The sequence below is a fragment of the Nannobrachium achirus genome, assembly GCF_963921795.1.
Source record: "Nannobrachium achirus genome assembly, chromosome: 6".
In the NCBI taxonomy this organism is placed as follows: Eukaryota; Metazoa; Chordata; class Actinopteri; order Myctophiformes; family Myctophidae; genus Nannobrachium; species Nannobrachium achirus.
The window spans coordinates 39,877,223-39,896,442 of record NC_137815.1 but is presented as its reverse complement, the minus strand read 5'-3'; the positions used below and the strand labels follow the sequence as shown (position 1 = coordinate 39,896,442).

The 19,220-nt window shown below is 43.4% G+C and overlaps 2 protein-coding genes across 2 annotated transcripts in view; both read left to right on the top strand.

Annotated features, from left to right (window-relative positions):
• The window catches only part of arhgap40 (Rho GTPase activating protein 40), a 45,345-nt gene that overhangs the window by 26,052 nt on the left and 73 nt on the right, over positions 1-19,220 (top strand). Inside the window, exons 6-15 of the mRNA XM_080728876.1 lie at positions 105-270; positions 2,361-2,452; positions 3,325-3,402; positions 4,548-4,707; positions 5,800-5,882; positions 14,369-14,575; positions 15,859-16,002; positions 16,413-16,564; positions 16,896-16,951; positions 18,718-19,220. The exon at positions 18,718-19,220 is cut by the window's right edge and continues 73 nt beyond it. Of these exons, the coding sequence (XP_080585002.1) occupies positions 105-270; positions 2,361-2,452; positions 3,325-3,402; positions 4,548-4,707; positions 5,800-5,882; positions 14,369-14,575; positions 15,859-16,002; positions 16,413-16,564; positions 16,896-16,951; positions 18,718-18,824 (1,245 nt within the window). The 3' untranslated portion in view covers positions 18,825-19,220. The remainder of the gene's footprint in view (positions 1-104; positions 271-2,360; positions 2,453-3,324; positions 3,403-4,547; positions 4,708-5,799; positions 5,883-14,368; positions 14,576-15,858; positions 16,003-16,412; positions 16,565-16,895; positions 16,952-18,717) is intronic.
• Positions 10,466-11,704, top strand: LOC308286336 (E3 ubiquitin-protein ligase KCMF1-like; the record flags this gene model as incomplete). Its single annotated transcript, XM_080727334.1, has 1 exon — positions 10,466-11,704. One exon carries the CDS (start codon positions 10,466-10,468, stop codon positions 11,702-11,704), a length of 1,239 nt encoding a protein of 412 aa, XP_080583460.1.

Sequence of the window (19,220 nt, the reverse complement as noted above, 5' to 3'; positions counted from 1 at the left end):
TCCTGCCCTCCTTCTGTCTGTACATTTCTTCCGTTCTGCTTCCCTCTTCACTGTTATTCTCACTGTCTGTCTGTCTGTCTGTCTGTCTGTCTGTCTCCTCTCAGAGGGTGGTGTGCCTGCAGTGTCGCCTGGGTGTGACCCACATCCAGGACCTGTCGCCCGCCGACATGAAGAAGGTGCGTCAGCTGGCTCTCATCGACATGACGGCTCTCTGTGACCTGCTGGAGGTGGACGTCAAGAGGCACAAGACCTCCAAGAGGAAGATCGCAGGTACGGCGGTACGCCTGCGTGTGCATGCTTCCACACACGCACACACACACACGCACACACACACACACACACACACACACACACACACACACACACACACACACACACACACAAACAAATACTGTACTGTTTGTAATTTAGGTTACTGTAAATTGTATATCGTCGTTGTTGGGTGGAAACATTGTACTGTATGTCCAAAACTCGTTATTGAAATAGTGAAAATAGGCGATCTACAATCACACAATGTCTCGCGATTTGAGGCGTTGTGTGCTTGTAGATTTGCTATTTTCACTACTTTTGTGCAACACTCCTGTATGATGAAGTAGGGCTTCAATTTTGAGAAAAAAAACATACACATTTGAAAATTGTCTGCCTGAGAGTGATGATATATATATACAGTACATACATACACAAGGCATTGATACGTATATTGTCACAGGACATACAGTACGTATTTTATGCCAAGTAGAATAAAGGCACTGGAGCAACTCAGACATTTTTGGAGCCTTTTCTTTTATTAACAGGATGCAAGGATGGAAATGACAACGTTTAAACAGTTACTACAATGACCTGACGAAGATGCAGTAATGTTGTCTTTTCCATCTCTTGCATCCTGTTAATAAAATAAAGGGCTCTTTAGCTGTCTGACTAGCTCCAGTGACGTTATTGTACTTGACAGATATACTGTGCTTGCGCACACATAGTAGGATTCACACGCACGCATGTACACACACACACACACACACACACACACCGCAGGGCAAGGTTCCCCAGCGGTTGCCACTTTAGCTCAGTCCCTACGTCAGACAGAGGGCAGGAAAGGTGGCAGTGGGGTTTACAGTATGGTTGACAGCAGGGGTGCATGGGCGGACTTTATGGGGGTGCAGGGGGTGCACTGCACCCCCCAGGCATTTCTGAGCATTTCGGAAAAAAAAGTAAGTCTCTAGCCCATTCCTGTCAAGAGTTATGATTTTTTTAAAGAATTAACCAACTAATAGTCACTGGTTTCTCCCCATCACACAGAGACCAGCTGGCGACAATAAGTTGATTGATTGGAATGTTAAGTGATCAGAGCCTCTCTCTCTGAAGAATGGGGGTTGTCAGACTATGAATATACCTGAACATACCTGCAATATCCGAACTGTACACAAAGATTACACATATTAGGCTTGAAACATAATTAAAAAGGGGTTTAAAATGTAAAAATATCTATTTTTTTAAGTAATTATTCACTGATATTCCCTTATTGTTCATTACTTAAAATACATTAAATTACAATAATTATTGTCCTGCATCAAACAAAATGTTTTGTAGCCATTTAGAAATTATAGCTGAGATTATCAAATGGTTTATTCTTATTGGCATTTCTTGTAAGCTGCAACTGTGTTTCCAATAATGAAAGTAGCTATTTTACTTAATAATGAACACAATTTGTAAAATGACACTGCTCTAACCACACATAATTGTACTTGTGTTTTATTTGGTACACTAGTGGTCTGGTGGACACAATGAATAACAGTAGTTGGACAGTGTGATAAGTTAGTGTTGAGGGGTTGGTTGACAATTGGCATGTTGCTGCTCAAGCCTGCCCCCCCTAGGGCAAATGGCAAAGTCCGCCTATGCAGGGGTGTCACAAAGGGGGGAAAAGTGGGACTGAGTTACCAGGGCCCAAGGTGGAGGGGCCTTAATTATTTGATACTTAAGCTATTGAAAAATTGCAGATATATAGCATACATCTACAAGCTTGTAGATCTGCCATTTTTGAAAAGTTGTGAAAATGTGTGCAAATCTTTGAATATATGTATTTTCTAAGTGAACATTTGTAACTACAATTTTGCTTCTGGGAGGTCCCTGGAACTAAATACTTTGAGATGGGGGTCTGTGGCCAAATACATATCATTTTGGGTGTCCTTCACATGAAAAGGTTTGAGCACCACTGACAAAAAACATAGGTTTTTCAAAAAAAGTCTTGCACAAATTTACATGATGACTTTTCAAAAATAGCAGATCTACAAGCTGGCAGCGCGGCACTCGGTACTCCTTGTACCCAGGGCCCTGATTAACAGTGGTGCTTGTTGATTCCCTCCCAGACGGAGCTCTGTTCGGCGTGCCCTTGGCCACCATGCTGGAGAACGACCAGAAGGTCAAGGCCAACACCGCCACGCCCCTCTTCCTGCAAGCGGTGAGCAGCCATCACACACTGTGTGTGTGTGTGTGTGTGTGTGTGTGTATGTATGTACCAGGGTCTGTAGGAATGAATCGCCCCTTTGCCAAGAGGACAGCCATATGGTCATATAGATGTCGTTAATACAAGTTGTACATAATATGTACACAATATGTAGAGAAGTAATAATATTAGTATTACTATTAAAGTTATTGTTGTTGTTTGTTTCTGAGTTTTTTGTTTGTTCTTACGATTTGTTTGTTACGGGTGGGATTCCGAGATTATGTTAATGTGTCCGATGAATGGTAGAAATCTACATAAATAAAGTGTTCAAAAATAATTAAATAAAACACACAGAGAGCAGGGGTGTTTCGCTTTTTTAAACATTTCCAACCGCTTGCATAATATATATATATATACTGTATATATACTGTATATATAATTGCAATCATGTTGAAGAAAACATTAAGCAGCCACTCATTATTTTTCTTCAACTACCTAAACGTATAACTGCTGTTCTGCCCATAATAGTGACATAAAATAAGGCGACAATGATCATATTTTACTTGACTATAAGAAAACAACACGTTTTATTATTGCCGAACGCACAAATAAATGTGAGCCTCTATATGTCATCAGTGTGTGAAGCCATTTGACCACACCCTGCTCATGGTCGCAGTTACTGACAGTAACCAGCAGAGGGCCAGAGCTACACAAGACATTCAGATATGTGGAGGCTGTGGATGCTTTACTGTACTGAGATCTCCCCCCTCTCTCTCTCTCTCTCTCTCTCTCTCTCTCTCTCTCTCTCTCTCTCTCTCTGTATCTCTCTGTGTCTCTCTCCCTCTCCCTCTCTCTGTGTGCATTTCTCTCTACATTTACATGTACAGTTATTGACCTTCTTGGAGAGGAAAGGTGTAGATTCTGAGGGGATCCTGCGGGTTCCAGGCTCTCAGTCCAGAATCAAGGTAAAGTATTTGTGGGCAAATTCAGTCAATTCATTTTCCCTCAATGTATCAAGGATAGGAGGATGGGAAACACGTGACCACCGGGCATGCACCATGACGCTCACCATGAAATTCACGACAGTGAATGGAGCTGAACTAGACCAGCTCATGAACAAACACTTATTTATAAACGACTGAGACCTTCGTCATATAATCTGTTCATGAATATAAAAGAAAACACATCACATGTATTTTTACAATCACTTGCTTTTTGATGTGCACAGTACATAATGAAATAATAATAATAACAGTAAATAAGAATCGTTTCTGTCTCGGAAGATTCGCGAGATTTGGTTCCCAGATAGGAAACGGTGGATAGTCTCACGATACTTGGCACGTTTAGAAACATACTTTGTGTTCTTTATACCGCTATAAAATGACACAGTGCACATGAAAATCTATATTTTCCTGAGCTGAGTATGTTTATAAAGGTCTCAATTGTTCAGAAATATAATGTTATTCATGAGCTGCTCCACAGGCTTCCACTGACACCAGTGCATTCTACCGAACTTCCAGCTGCAGTTTGGCACCCATTGGTGTCTCTTCCTTCTGAAAGGTTCCTTACAATGTATGCTAAGATGACTATGAATATGCTGTTTTAACCCCATGAGCCCTATCATATACTCAGTGGTGTGTTGCATGAACGTAGATGAATGAAAAGCTCACAACATATCGCAGTGCGACGTGTTGTGATCTTGTAGATCGGCTGTTTTCGCTATCTTTTTTAAATTAAATTAAATGAGGTCTAAGTTAATTTGGCATCACATTTCTGTTGCTTCTGATTAATTCCCTTATTATATGGTAGTATGTAGGTGTGCTGTCAATTACATCAAGTGGCCAGCTGAGGGTGCTGTTGAGCTCTGAGGAAAGAAATAAAAAATAAAGGGACCAAAGTCAAAGGCTTAACACATTCTTAGACCATGTAGGCAACAACATTTCAAAACAGTTCCTCATTCTGTTGTTATTAATTCTGTAGGCCTACATGTGTCCTGATTTCAACTCAGCATCTACATTTCTGTACAAGAATCGTCCCTTATAAGCTGTAGTACGTCTGCAAAAGCACATTAACACTGACATTAACGTGTGTTGCTCTCTGTTCTCCCCAGCTGCTCCAGCAGAACCTGGAGTCCAACTTCTACTCAGGAGGGGTGAGCTGGGACGAGGTGAGCCCCAACGACGCCGCCGCTCTGCTCAAGAAGTTCATCCGCGAGCTGCCGTCTCCGCTGCTCACCGCCGAGCACCTCAACACCTTCAGCGCTGTCAGAGGTCAGTGGCCCAGCCTCCACTCCACTCCACTCCACCAAGTAGAACATGTTTCACATGTTTCCTTTCCTGTCTATTTGTACACTCAGATTTACTTTAAAGCCATAGTATGTAACTTTGCCCTGTTTTTTTTACATAACAAAACAATTAATAAATGAAGCCACTAGAGTAGTGTGGTGGTGTTTACCTACCATACGAAAACACACTGCCCTTTTCGCAGCAAAATACAGAGAAACACTACTGCAGTGGTTGATGACTGTTGGTACAGAGGGAAATGATGGGTAAAAAATGCATTGTTACATAAGTAAACACAGGGCAAAGTTACAAACTATGCCTTTAACATTAAAGAAGTAGTTCACCCCAAAATTACTTTTTTTCTATTGATTAGTCACACCATGGAGACTTGAGTTCAATAATATTTTTTTATATTTGTCGCATTCCTAAGACAAAAAATGTATTACAGTAAACCCCCATTGATTCTGGATGCCCATGCATTTGGGTCTCCATCCAGAATCAATGGGGGTCAATTTACTATAATCATTTTTTTTTGTCTTAGGAATGCGACAAATACAAAAATATATTATCGAACTCAAGTCTCTATGGTGTGACTAATCATTTTGGGGTGAACTACAGTCTGCGCTCCTAAGACATTTACCAGAGTAGCCTGCGGGTCGAAACTGACAATGTAACCAAAAGCGATAACTGGAGCAACAACGAACCCCCCCCTGTGAAGGTTCAATTACTGGAGCATTAGTCTCACCTGAAGAAAAACAGAAAGGATTGTAATATGACTACTGTGTGATTGATGAGAGGTGGGGAGACGAGGCGGTCTGACGTGTTGGAATTGATGAACGATGTGTGAGCATGGAGACATAAGCTAACAGACCTAATGGCCCCGCTGTCACAGTGCCATTAATCTCTACGCATCCCATTATTCTTATAACTATAGAGAAACACAGAGGAAATGAGTTGCATGTTTGTATTTGGTTGTGTGTGCGCATGTGGGGGATGGAAGGGTAGCTCAATCGATGTTTCAGAGACGGATGATGTGCGTAAACCAGGTCTTATATTTGCTCGCTCACTTCTCGTTTCCAGACATCTCTGAGCTGAAGCAAAAACTCCACATGTTGAATCTTCTGATCCTGCTGCTGCCTGAGCCCAACAGAAACACATTAAAGGTACACACACACACACTCACACATGCACACACGTTCTACCCGCTGCTGGTTGCAGCTCAGCAGCACCGTTTTCTGTAGCTAACACATATGGAACCCAGTGTCAGCTCTCACCGTTGTTCACTTTGTGTTTGATTCTGACGTTAATGTTTTCACACCCTCACATTCTTTCACTTGGTCCTCCCAAACTTCTGTAATCATTCATGCATGTACTTAGACACAGCGCATATAAATAAACTCCAATGTACTGTACACACTTTCCCCCGACCGACCAAAACACACACTCGCACAGCCCAGACACAAATGGTCTAATACACGACCACACACACAAACAAACAAACAAACAAACAAACAAACAAACAATGGTGCCTTTTCACCTCACACCTCTCTGGCTCTCTTTTAGAATGCACAAGAGGCCCATTTATCTGTTTTGTGCTGTATATCCACCCACTGAATGTCCACTCAGTCCATGACTGGCCCTCACTGTTATTAGTGGAGCGGCGTAGCTCTTGAAACATGACAAATCGTTCAATTTTGCGATAAAAGCGCCAAACTTGGTAGATATGTTGATTGATATATTAGAAACAAATCTGGATATCGGGCCATCAAAAATTTTGATTTTTCAAAATGGCCACTAGCGGTTTGTTAAACCTTCCTAAATCACACTCTAGAAGCGACAGTTTTAGTGATAGGAAGCTGAAATGTTGCATGCTGTGTGAGCATGTTCATGTCAATTGGTTAAAAGGGGGTGTGGCAATGGGAGTGGCCTATCATAAAAAGGTGCATAACTTTGATATAGATGCACAGATTTGCACAAAATGTTGTAGAAAGGTTGGTCACGACCCAAATAACAGCTGAGTAACTGTTCACACCATCTTCCAAAAAAGGGGTTTGTCATTAGGACCATTGTAATACCAGTGTTAGTACCAGTACAAAACCAGAAGCTCCCTGTGGTCCAAACACCCAGAGGTCGTAGCGGCACGGGGCAGGGTGGAGGAAGCATGGCTTGGCTTTGCATGTGAGCCTACTGTGGAGAGACGTGGGATACTGAACGAGGCCAAACAGCTTCTCTTCAGTACCTAATATGATAACATCAAGGCCGGGGGAGGAACTGATGGAGAGGGTGCAGAGAGTCCAGGCAGCGCATGGTGAGAGGCAGTATGGAGAAGCCTGGACGAGGACGAGGACCAAGGAAGAGGACCAAGGAGAGACAGGTAGAGGGACACACCAGTGAGGAGAGGGTAGCGACCTGATTCAACCACTTCCGAGGGCTGCTGGGCACAACATCAGATGGAGAGGAGGAAGATATACCATCATTCCTCCAGGACCTCAACATCAAGGATGATCCCTTCACGGTCATTGAGTTTGCCATGGTGAAAAACACTCTGAGAGAGGGTAAGAGTGCTGTGCCGGACGGCATACCCCCAGAGGTCGTAAAGAACTGATGTCTTGACCACATCATCCTACAGTTCTGTAACCTTGCCCTGCTAGGCAACTACCGAGGCATCAGCCTGACCTGTATTGCAGCAAAGGTCTACAACCGGATGATACTAAACCAGATTCGGCATGCCATCGACCCTCACCCGAGGAAAACCAAAATGCCTTTCGAGAGGAGAGAACCACATTATCCCAGATCTTGGCCCTGAGGAGTTGAATTGAGGAGGTGAAGAAGAACAACCTGATGGGAGGGAGCTTCTGGTTTTGTACTGGTACTACACTGGTATTACACTGGTCCTAATGACAAACCCCTTTTTTGGAAGATGGTGTGAACAGTTACTCAGATGTTATTTGGGTCGTGAGCAACCTTTCCACAACATTTTGTGCAAATCTGTGCATCTATATCAAAGTTATACACCTTTTTATGATAGGCCACTCCCATTGCCACACCCCCTTTTAACCAATTGACATGAACATGCACACACAGCATGCAACATTTCAGCCTCCTATCACTAAAACTGTCGCTCCTAGAGGGTGATTTAGGAAGGTTTAACAAACCGCTAGTGGCCATTTTGAAAAATCAAAATTTTTGATGGCCCGATATCCAGATTTGTTTCTAATATATCAATCAACATATCTACCAAGTTTGGCGCTTTTATCGCAAAATTGAACGATTTTATAGCCACGCCGCCTTACTATATGTGGAGTTCCACTTTAGCCAGTAGTATCAGACGGAGTCATGGAGAGTCCCATTGTTGAGAGAGCTGCATGTTTATTAACTACTCTCAGCTACAGTACTCAGCCTGAAGAGCCTCCATAGTTTTGGCGTGTCTCTGTGGAATGGTTTTATGGGGCAGCCTGCCCGACCAGGCTGCCACCAAGGTTATGACTATGAGGGTTATTACAACCCCCGTTTTGTCGCTCTATTTCCTTTCCCTATGCTCTTGTGCTGAGTCAGATGACACCAATGGCGGGCTCTGCAACATGTTGGTTTAATGTGATTTAATGTGAAAATGAATCGCGTCCACAAAGGGACTGTTCCGCAAACACACTGACCCTATATACTGTATCTATGTACTGCTCTATTGTAGCTAATAATGGGGAGTCTCTCTCCATTCCGACATGTCGCCACTCCGAAATTGACTTCTTATTGTCGGAGTGGCGACACTCCCATAGGGGTTAGGTTTAGGGTTAGGGTTAGAGATAGGGTTAGTGTTGAAATGGAGACATGTCGAAAAGGAGACATGTCGGAATGGAGAGATGCACTCCTAATAATGTATCTCTAATACTCTCTAAAACTCAAAATTATAATTCTTCCTTTATGCTTTGTCACATGCAAAAAATAGCTGATCTACCCGCATTCTACAATGTGAACATGTAGATCAGATATTTTCGGCACATGATGCAGATCAGATATTTTCGGCACATGATGCATATGCATAACATATTATTGAAGTATAAATCAGGCATTAGACTAGGTCACTGTTACAACTTCCACAGAGAGGAAATTGATGCAAGATTGTCAGTCGTAAATCAAATTCCCATAACCTACACAGTGTGGCACAGACGTAGCTGCTCGCTCCTCAGCTAACCTGCTCTGTGAGTTTATATCAATTGACGATTTCACGACAGTTTCATAACGCTGACCTGTTTTGTCTTTAAACCTGATTTGAAAGCCTCTATAGTTATGTAATGGCGTGTGTTAACCGTGACTCATTCTTACTGACATAAGTGTCCAATCAACTCTCTGCTTAATGGATCCAGAAAAAAAAATACATTCAGCAGCTGTCAGTGGGAATTGTTCTGTTATGTAAGTTCAAACCTGCCCAAAGTAAATACTGGAGCTGGATACAGTTTGAGAGCTACATACTGTATGTGTACTGTATTAGCCATATCAGAGATGATTCATTCTTCAGTACCCCTTTCCTTGATTTCTGAATCCAAGTATCCCCCAAAAACAACACAATTTTGCTTAGTAAACTGCAAGAGAAAACCTCAATTACTGTACCATATGATGCTATGAAAGAACGAAAACCCGTCTGATGAAGAATATAATATTGCAAATAAGAATGGAGTGAAAGAGTTACAATTTGTTACTCAGGAACTATACAAGTTGGTAATAGCTGATCTACCTGCATTCTACAATGTGAACATGTAGATCAGATATTTTCAGCACATGATGCAAAAGCATAACATATTAAGTATAAATCAGGCATATAAATCAGCCCATCCATCCATCCATCTTCAACAGCTTATCCGGAATCGGGTCGCAGGGGTAACAGTTCCAGCTGAGACTTCCAGATTTCCTTATCCTGAGCAACCTCCTCCACACTCCCTCTGGGAGTATACCGAGGCGTTCCCAAGCAAGTTTGGAGATATAATCCTTCCATCTGGTCTTTGGTCTGCCACGGGGTCTCATCCCAGTGGGACGTGCATCGAGGACCTTCCTAGGAAGGCGCTCGGGGGGCATCCCTACTAGATACCCGAACCACCTAAGCTGACTCCTTTCCAAATGTAGGAGCAGCGGTTATACTCCAAGTCGCTCTCGGGTGACTGAACTTCTCACCCTATCCTACACCGTCTGAGGAAACCCATTTTGTCCGCTTGCACCCGCGACCTTATACTTTCAGTCATGACCCACACTTCATGACCATAGGTGAGAGTAGGAACGAAGATTGCTCGGTAGACAGAGAGCTTTGCCTTCCGGCTCAACTCTTTTTTCTTGCCCCACCTGGTTATGCAATACCTGTTGTACCCTTTGTACACGTTGTCAGAGTACCTATTGTACCGTCTGTCTGTCTGTCTGTCTGTGGCTTTTTTATGCCCATACAGTACTAGAGGTTTGAGTCACTACGCGACCCTCACACCTACGTTGCACTGCTGATCCAACTGATATGCCCATACATGGACATCTCTGTATCTGTCAGTTCTTCTCCTCCCCTACATGCCCATATATGGAGATCTCTGTATCTGTGAGTCATTGTCCCTTTTATGCCCATATATGGAGGTCCCTGATGTCATCAGTATATGCCCATACAGGGATGTCATCTGATGTCATCGGTATAAAAGGGTCCTGAACTGATGATGCTGCTATATTGTTCTGTGTTACAAGCCAGAGAGAGCAGGGTGGCTGCGTTAATGTTCGTAGGATGTCCCGTTATCATCAAGGTGTGAGCTGTGACGTGTGTGAGACAGCCAACTTCCAAGGGCGACGATACAAATGTTTAACTTGTCACGACTACGACCAATGCGCAATATGCTTTGAGAAGAAGGCAACCTCAGAGAAACACACCACGGAGCATCCCATACAGTGCATACTGACCCAGGCTGACTTTAACTTATATTATGGGGGAGAAGATGAAGCCTTATCCTTGGGGCAGCCCCAGGCCTTCACATGTCCCTACTGTGGCAGAATGGGCCACACCGTGATCACCCTGCATGAGCACGTAGCTGCTGAGCACACAGAGACCTCCACAGAGGTGGTGTGTCCTGTATGTGTAGCGCAGCCGGGCGGCGATCCTAATCATGTGACCACCGACTTTGCTGCTCATCTCACACTGGAACACGACGCGCCCCAGCAGGGGGGTCCTGAGGCCGGTACCACTAGGGGGCTCCCCGCCGGCCAGATCTCTCCCCAGAGCCCCAGCAACCACAGTGGAGAAGACATGGACACCATAGCAGAGCTGATGGCTCAGTATTCGGCGGCGCGGGGTTTGGCCGACAGTAGTCAGCTGAACTCGGGCCTGTCGGCCTCCCAGTACCAGCTGCTTCAGACGCAGCTACAGCTGGAGCACCAGCAGGTCCAGGCGGCACGGCAGCGGCTGGAGATTGCCCTGACCAACGCCGTCCTCAACATCAATCCTGCTGCCGCCGTCCTCAACACCAACCCGGCCAACGGCTTCCTCAACACGAACCTTGCCGCCACCGTCTTCAACACCAACCCTGCCACTGCCGTCAACCCCATCTCCAGCACCAATCAGGACACCAACCCGAGTCCCAGTGAGTCCAACATGCAGCACACGCCACACAGCTCCCACTTTCTCCTCAGCGAGCTGAGTGAGCCACCGCTGTCCGAGGCAGAGCAGGAGGCGTTCGAGGCCCAGTGGGCCGACCAGAACCTGTTTACGACGGAGCTCCTCCTGTCGGCTCTGATGCCCGACCAGGACGGCCCGGCCTCCTCCTCCTCCTCCGAGGATAAGAGCGACTGCCATCGGCCACTGCCGAAGTTTGGCGACTTCAAGTCCATGGGCGACGTGGAGCTTATGACCCTGGAGAACCTCAACCTCAAAGTAACAGCAACCCCCAACGCAAAGACGGCGACAACGGCAGTGCCTGCAGTGGTGAAGAAAGAGCCTGACTATTGTGTCTGTCCAGCTGCCAATGGATGAAAAACACACCAAAACTTCTCTTTCAGGCCCCTTTGTGCCCACTCCCCCTGCGTTTATTACATTGTGTACATTGACTAAGATTAGAGAGACTAGAGAATAGAAGGTGAAAGTGATAAATTTACGTGGGTGGGTGAGAGAGAGAGAAAAATAACCTATATATTATAGAAATTTAAAATATATAATCAATGCCACATTACCCATGGTTCCTCTATAGCAGACAAAGTATGTATCTGTATTCAGAGATCTGTGTATGCCTCCAATGCTACCTTAGGAATCCAACTAATCCCCCCCCCCCCCCCCCCCACAGTAAATAAATAAAATAAGAAGCATTTCTAGGTAGATTTATAAGGTATAAATGACTTTTTATGGCTCCGAAACGCATGCATACAGTATGGACTGGCATGGGTGGGCACCACCATGTAGAACCGACCAGACAGTCCTCGAGTTATGCCAGACAGACATACAGACACACACATTCTGTGTATTTATACTGTATATACTAGAGGCTCAGGCTGCTGATGCAGCCCTCACCAACTCCCCCTCACACCGCCGATCCGATCAATTTGCTCATATATGGAGTTCTCTGTATTTGTCAGTCCATGTCCACTTTATGCCTACTGTATATATGGAGATCACTGATGTCATCAGCATAATTGTGTGGGCTCTTATAAGGGTTCGACTGCACCCCATGGTTTGGCAAGCCACACAGTAGCAACATTCATTATACAGAATATAAACATCAGAGTTCTTGAATACATAATAACACATAATATCAGATTTTCAGAGTCCTGTGTCCAATACAGTACAAACATATTAAACTAGAAAGATGCAATTCTGGGAAATTTCAAGTGTGGTTGCCGTGACGCGAGTCACACTTGCAAATGAATTCCGTCTTACCGTTTGAATTTTCCCCATTCAAGTCAATGGGGAGAAATTAATTCACTAATAAATGAATGGCCATAGTATATGGAGATCTCTGTGTCAGTCCTTGTCCCTTTCATGCCCATATATGGAGATCCCTGATGTCATCAATATTAAGCCATATCTTGGAATGCCCATATATGGACATACTGTGTCAGTCTCATGTGGTCTATGATGTCAGACAACTATGATGTCTGACATCTCCATATTTGGTAAAAGTTGCATTTTCCCATTCAAGTCAACGGAGAAAATGAATTCACAAATAAATAAATTAAACTACATAACGTATATCTTAGCAAAACGCAAGCACACGATTCCTGATGAAGCCGGTCGATTTGACAAAACTGTGGGAGGAGTAACGCGCAAAATAATGTTTATCTGGAAAGATGGATGGATGATACTATAGTCTGGTTGCCCTGTTAGGGCAATCACTATGCAAAATACACCAAGGCACAACTATGCCTTTTTTTTTTTTTTTTTTTTTTTTTTGTTCTTTTTTTTTTTTCAGGTTTTTCTTTTCAGACAAACATGACTAACAGACTTGGACCTACACAAAAGACAAAAGACATACGAGAAATTATACATACAGATAATAGACAAATAACGGGGGAGGAAAAAAAAGTATATATACATCTCAAGTGGTAAAAAGCTTCAAAAACAGAAAAAAGAGAAGGGGGGCACAAGGAACTCTCGCCCATGTCTCACCGCCCCCATGGGAAGAGAAAGAAAACTACTGTTATCCTCTACCCCCATCTGAACAGTGCGGCACGGGCCAGAATCCTGCAGTGCCTTATCATGCGTGTGCGTACATGGTGGTGGGATGTCGATCATTATTATCATAACCAGACTTACATACAAGGATCATAAGCCAACCTAAATCAGTTGCCCCCTTCTAGAAAATCTAAGAAGGGGGACCATACTTCGAGAAACACCTCTGCCTTGTCTTGCATTTCATACTTAAGCCTCTCCAAGGGTAACAAAGACATTATTTGGGCCATCCACATATGTTCGTTTGGGATTTCATCAGTCTTCCATAACGTCAAAATGCATTTTTTGGCCAAAAACCTAAAAAAATCAAACAGCTTCCGATGTGAAGAGCTCATGGGTACATTTAGATCCACTCCTAAGAGGTATAGAATAGAAGATTTCCTCAGTTTGGACTTAAATATCTTTTCAATTGAAGCATGAATTGTTTGCCAAAAGGGTTTAATTTTGGAACAAAACCAGAACATGTGTGAATATGTGCCCAAAGTTAATTTACATTTATTACATAATGGCGAATACTCCTGGGACATTTTGTTTAAACAGACTGGAGTTAAAAACGTTTTGAAAATAAATTTATAGTCTATGCCTTTTTGAGTCTTGTGGTAAATAAGGTAGTATTGCATATATCCCATTTCTAGACCTTCTGTTACATGAGGTCCACACAGTAGCCAATTTGCAAATCTTAACACATTTCTTCACCAGGAAGGTTGGACTACCGTGTTGTCTCCATTCCGATAACAGGGGCAGCTGATGCTGAAATGGGTTCCATATCTGTGTGCCTCTTTCTTGGTTCACTGACCGTGTGTGTGTGCATCTGTACATGTCAGGTGCATGTGCACACGTACATATGCGCCCGTCTGTGTGTTTCTCTGTACGCGTGTTTAAGCATCTTTTTCCAGACTCTAAACGCATAATTTGTGCATGCATGTCGATGCGTTCATCTCTGAACATATGGTTCTCTCCCCCCCTGTCCTCCAGGCGCTCCTGGAGTTCCTCAGCAAGGTGGTGTCCCGGGAGAAGAGGAACAGGATGAACCTGTGGGCGGTGGCCACCATCATGGCTCCCAACCTGTTCCTGCACAAGGCCGTGCCCAGCAGGCTGACCGAGGGCCAAGAGAAAGGACAGGCGGAGAAGTCGGCCGACATTATGAGGCTCCTCATCCGCTACCAGGACCTCCTCTGGACGGTCAGTCAGCCCTCAGAGAGCAGCACAATACTGATGTTCTTATTGAACATCCTCGCTGTCGGGGGGAAACCTTGTATGTCCAAAACTGTTATTTGTCAGGATATGGAAAGAAAAATAACCTGTGTTCAATGTAGTTGTTATTTAGTCACCTGCTCTTGTTAATAAATATCATTGGTTAAATGATTTACAAACCCCACAGAAAGCACTTTCACTTTAAAATTCACTTTGAAAATAGACGATCTACAAGCTCACAGCGTGTCGCACTGTTTATAAAGCCTTATACTTTTGCGTGACACCCATTAAATCTATTTACAAAAGAACATAACATTTTGAAATATGGAGATACAAGCTTTCTGCTGGACTGCAACAATATGGATGGTAGTTTCATGGGGTCAGGCCGAGTAATGCCAAATGTATGCGTAGTTATACGACCTGTCCTACTCCATTGCCTGCTCGTTCGCGCCCCGTAATCATCTTTTGAACAAGCTAAGAAATTATGTTGCTCTCGGGATCCAGATAGAAACGACGAGGTCAGTCGCCTTTACTTCCATTAGAAATCTCTAGTTAATATCTTTTGAGCGGTGCTAACCGCTCCTACGTTGGACTTTGTGTGTAGTACCTATGTCCATAATCTCTGTATGCAGAACGAGACTAACGTCACACAAGTCTAATGTCATAGAAAGTATGCAGAGACCGACATCACCACAGCTGATGTCACGGACAGAACAGCCCATACAAGGAGATATCTACTCGTGTCGTGTTTGATACCATGCGAAGTGAGCAACGCTCACTTCGTACTGGTGCGATTTTTTTATTTAGAATGTATAGAAGTATTGTCCCAAGATTTACTTCCTAGAAATGTAGTGGAGTCAAAAGTACAACATTTCTATTTAAAATGTAGCGGAGTTAAAGTAAAAACAAAACTAAAACAAAGACAAAAAAACTATATTCCAAAAATGCGCTTAAGTGCAGTATTCAAATAAATGTACTTAGTTAGTGTCTAGTAGTGTCTACCACTGGTTAAAGCTGGTTGCACACTGCTGCGTTTTTCGGGCCGAATATCGGACTGAATTTCGGCGCACGCAAATAAAAAAATCTACCTCACGTTATGTCAGTCACGTTTGCACACTGCCGCCCGTTTCGCGCACCACTCGGTCCCTTGCTCTCTCTATCTCTCTCTCTCTCCTTGCCCTGAAAAACGCATTTCGCAACGAAAAACGCAGCAGTGTGCAACCACCTTAACACGACTCTCAGGATGACATGATGTGTATTATCTTTCTCAGGTGCCTAACTTTCTGATGAGCCAGGTGCGTAAGCTGAACGAGAACAGCAGCAAGCGCTACCAATTCTACGACCGCCGTATCAAGAACCTGCTGAGAAAGATCCACACGGACAGCCGGGACAAAGACGACAAGAAATCTGCAGAGGTCAGACACATACAGTACATTTTGTTTGTATAGTATTTTTCTGCTTAGTACTAAGCTTAGTTAGCAAAGTATTATTCATAGTGACACACACTGGGATAAAAAGAACAGTGCTTGAAATAAGAATGAAAGTCAAATCAGTCAGGAAAGTGCAAAAATTCTAAAAGAAGAAATATATACCGGTATGTCTGCAATGTTGTTACACCCTCTATAAACAAAGAAATAACTCAGAAGGAAAATACACTATGGTCCTCAAAATGCATTTATATCACACACATGGCATGCTTGGTTTCCTCTTGCTTTCCCGTCTTTAGTTTGCATCTATTTCGGCAGAGAACAGACCCCATCTCAAATGTGTAATTTCCAGTTTCAGTAGTTTGTTAACCTTCTCACGTTTGGCCTGTGTTGTGCAGCCGTCCCGCACGGTGAAGATCCAGGTTGGAGATCTGGTGAGCAGCACCATGGACGTCCAGGTCAACGCTAACTCCCGGGCGTCGGACCTGCTGGCCCAGTTCCACCGGCAGTTCCTCTGCAGCCCTGACAAGAGCAAGGGCAAGCTACGGAGGTATGATGCTAGTTGCTAGAGCAATGCTAGTAACGTGACTAGAATCAACCTGCGCTTGCACTTCTGTCCCTCTCTTTGATCTAGTTTTCCTTTCCATTTTCTATGATTTCACTCAATTTATTGATTTGTGTTTCTTAGAATCAACATTAGGACTGATATTGATCTTTCTATGCAATGAAACTTTAATTTGTGCCATTCAACTCTGCAATCAAACGTTTATTTGTGCGATTCCAATCTGCAATCAAACTTAATTTGTGCCATTCCACATACAATCACTTTGTAAATGAGAGATCATCTTGTCCATCTTATATCTTATATCTCTCCCGTGCAGAAACGGCTCTGCTGTCTACCCGGAATGTGCAATCTACGAAGTGGGAGGGAACATCGGTAAGTAGAATGATGGAACTGTTCCTCTTGACTCTGGCATTCGCATGTCTTTCTGTCTGTTGAACTGATGAGGCTAGTAGTGGTGAGGGTCTTACGCAATGAGCTCTGCCTGGCACTGCATCTGCACTTATCAGAGCAGACAATTGCATATTATGACACTTACATGTACTATGTGCTCTCACACACATGGGCTCAGGGCATTGATCTGATGGACTTTGCACGTGTGTAAAATAGGGGTGAAACGGTTGAGTCAGCCCACGGTTCGGTTCGTATCTCGGTTTTTGGCTCACGGTTTCGGTTCCGTTTCGGTGCAGTAAAAAAAAAAAAAGTGTATATATATATATATATATATATATATATATATATTAATATGAAAATATTTCCAAAATGTTCAGTTTATTTTAAAGACGGGGTGCCGTCATTTGTTTCCCCCCTAAAACATGATAATTAGGTATTATGATTATACTAGGAGGAAGATTTTCTCCAAAAAATGTACAGAAAGAGTTATAATGTCCAAAGTTATTAAAATGTTTCTACCTTACCATAGCTGAATATTTGGGTCATTGTTGGCCAAATAGAATTGAAAGTAATTAGAAAGCCATTTGAATTGGCTTTAAAATGCATGCATATGAAACTGTAGCATAGGTTTATAGTTGATATATCGCATGATGAATCACCTGTCTCAAGCATGTAGGGTTAGGGTCATGTTGATTTTCATAACGGGCTGAAAAGAACAGATTCCAATGGCCTCGCCCAACATCTAAAAACCACAGAACCTACAGTATATATTTTGGAAGATTGATTGAGTATTTTATTAGACAAAAATGGAGAACAGTACAAGTAGTCAATACAATAAAAAGTGTAGTACAGTACAAGTACAGTTAAACACCCTGCTTAAAAGGAGAATTTCAAATAAGTCCTTTTACTGTCTTTTCGGAAGTCCTTGGTGTTCAATTCATGGACATAACAAATAGCGAGCAAAAAAAAGAAAAATCACACCCAATGTGAAGTGAGCGGTGGTCGTGCTTGCATAACATATTTTGCTATGGCAAAACGCTGAGGAAAAAGGCTACAGACATACGACATATGACATCACTAGACAAACATGATGCTTCGTACACACAATTTACTATGGCAAAACGCTGAGGAAAAAGGCTACAGACACACGCACAGCCACTTATAGGAGCGGTTTGCACCGCTCAAAAACATTCAAAAATCATCGAAGTTATAAAAACACTGTACAGGGTAGGGGAAACAAGATATGTCAGATATTCAGTGAGCCATATTTAATTCGGGATAAACGTGCCAGACTGCCAGTAATGGTCATTCAACAGTAATTTCAAGACAAAGTGACTACGGTTTGATCTAAGACAGGGGTCGTTTTTCAGGCCAAGGACCCCTTAGCTGAGGTAGAGATGAAGCAGGGACCCCCAGATTCCATATACTGTAGTTTCATCGTTTGACAGGACAATCATCAGTGTATTTTGGATTGCATGTCAATTTGTGTTATCAGATATGTAACCACTTGAACCGTCAATACTTAATAAAATTGACCTTTCACTCTGTACTTAGTGTGCTCTTTTTTCTCCTCTACACCAAACCTCTTTGCCGAAAATAGCCGATCAACAAGCTCACAACGCCTCGAGGCGAGGCTAATGTTCTCAGAATATGGACGTTTCAAGTGGTTAATATAAAAAAGGAGGCTTTCACTTCATAACTGGATTTGTGTGTATGTGTGTGTGTGTGTGTGTGTGTGTGTCCCACAGGTGAACACTGTCTGGATCCCAACACGCACCTTCTGGACCTGTACAACAGCAACCCAGGAGGGGAGTGGCTGATCAAGTTGAAACCCAGTGCCAGCAGAGGGATGTGACAGCCAGGACAGACACACCAGAGACTGTGGAAGGACCGAGGGACTGGACGGAGGGGGGACAATGATATGCAAGCTCCTCCGTTTACTCACGCCAACAGAGGACAAGGGCAAGAGACACATGCCCTGAGAAGGAAAGACTGCCAGAAACACAAAAGAGTCCACAAAGCTTGCATTCTCTCTCTCTTTCTTTCTATCCCTTATTTTCTTATATCTGACAACCTGTCTTCGTCTTTGTCTGTTTGTCTGTCAGTCGAGACTGACTGACAGTGAGAGGAGAGGACAGGAGAGAGGACCATTTTGGTTTGCTGGCTATATTCTCAGGCAATCAACTCGTGACAACGACAGAGCAGATGGTGATGCAGTGTGCCTCTGGCTACAAGAATACACTAACTGACT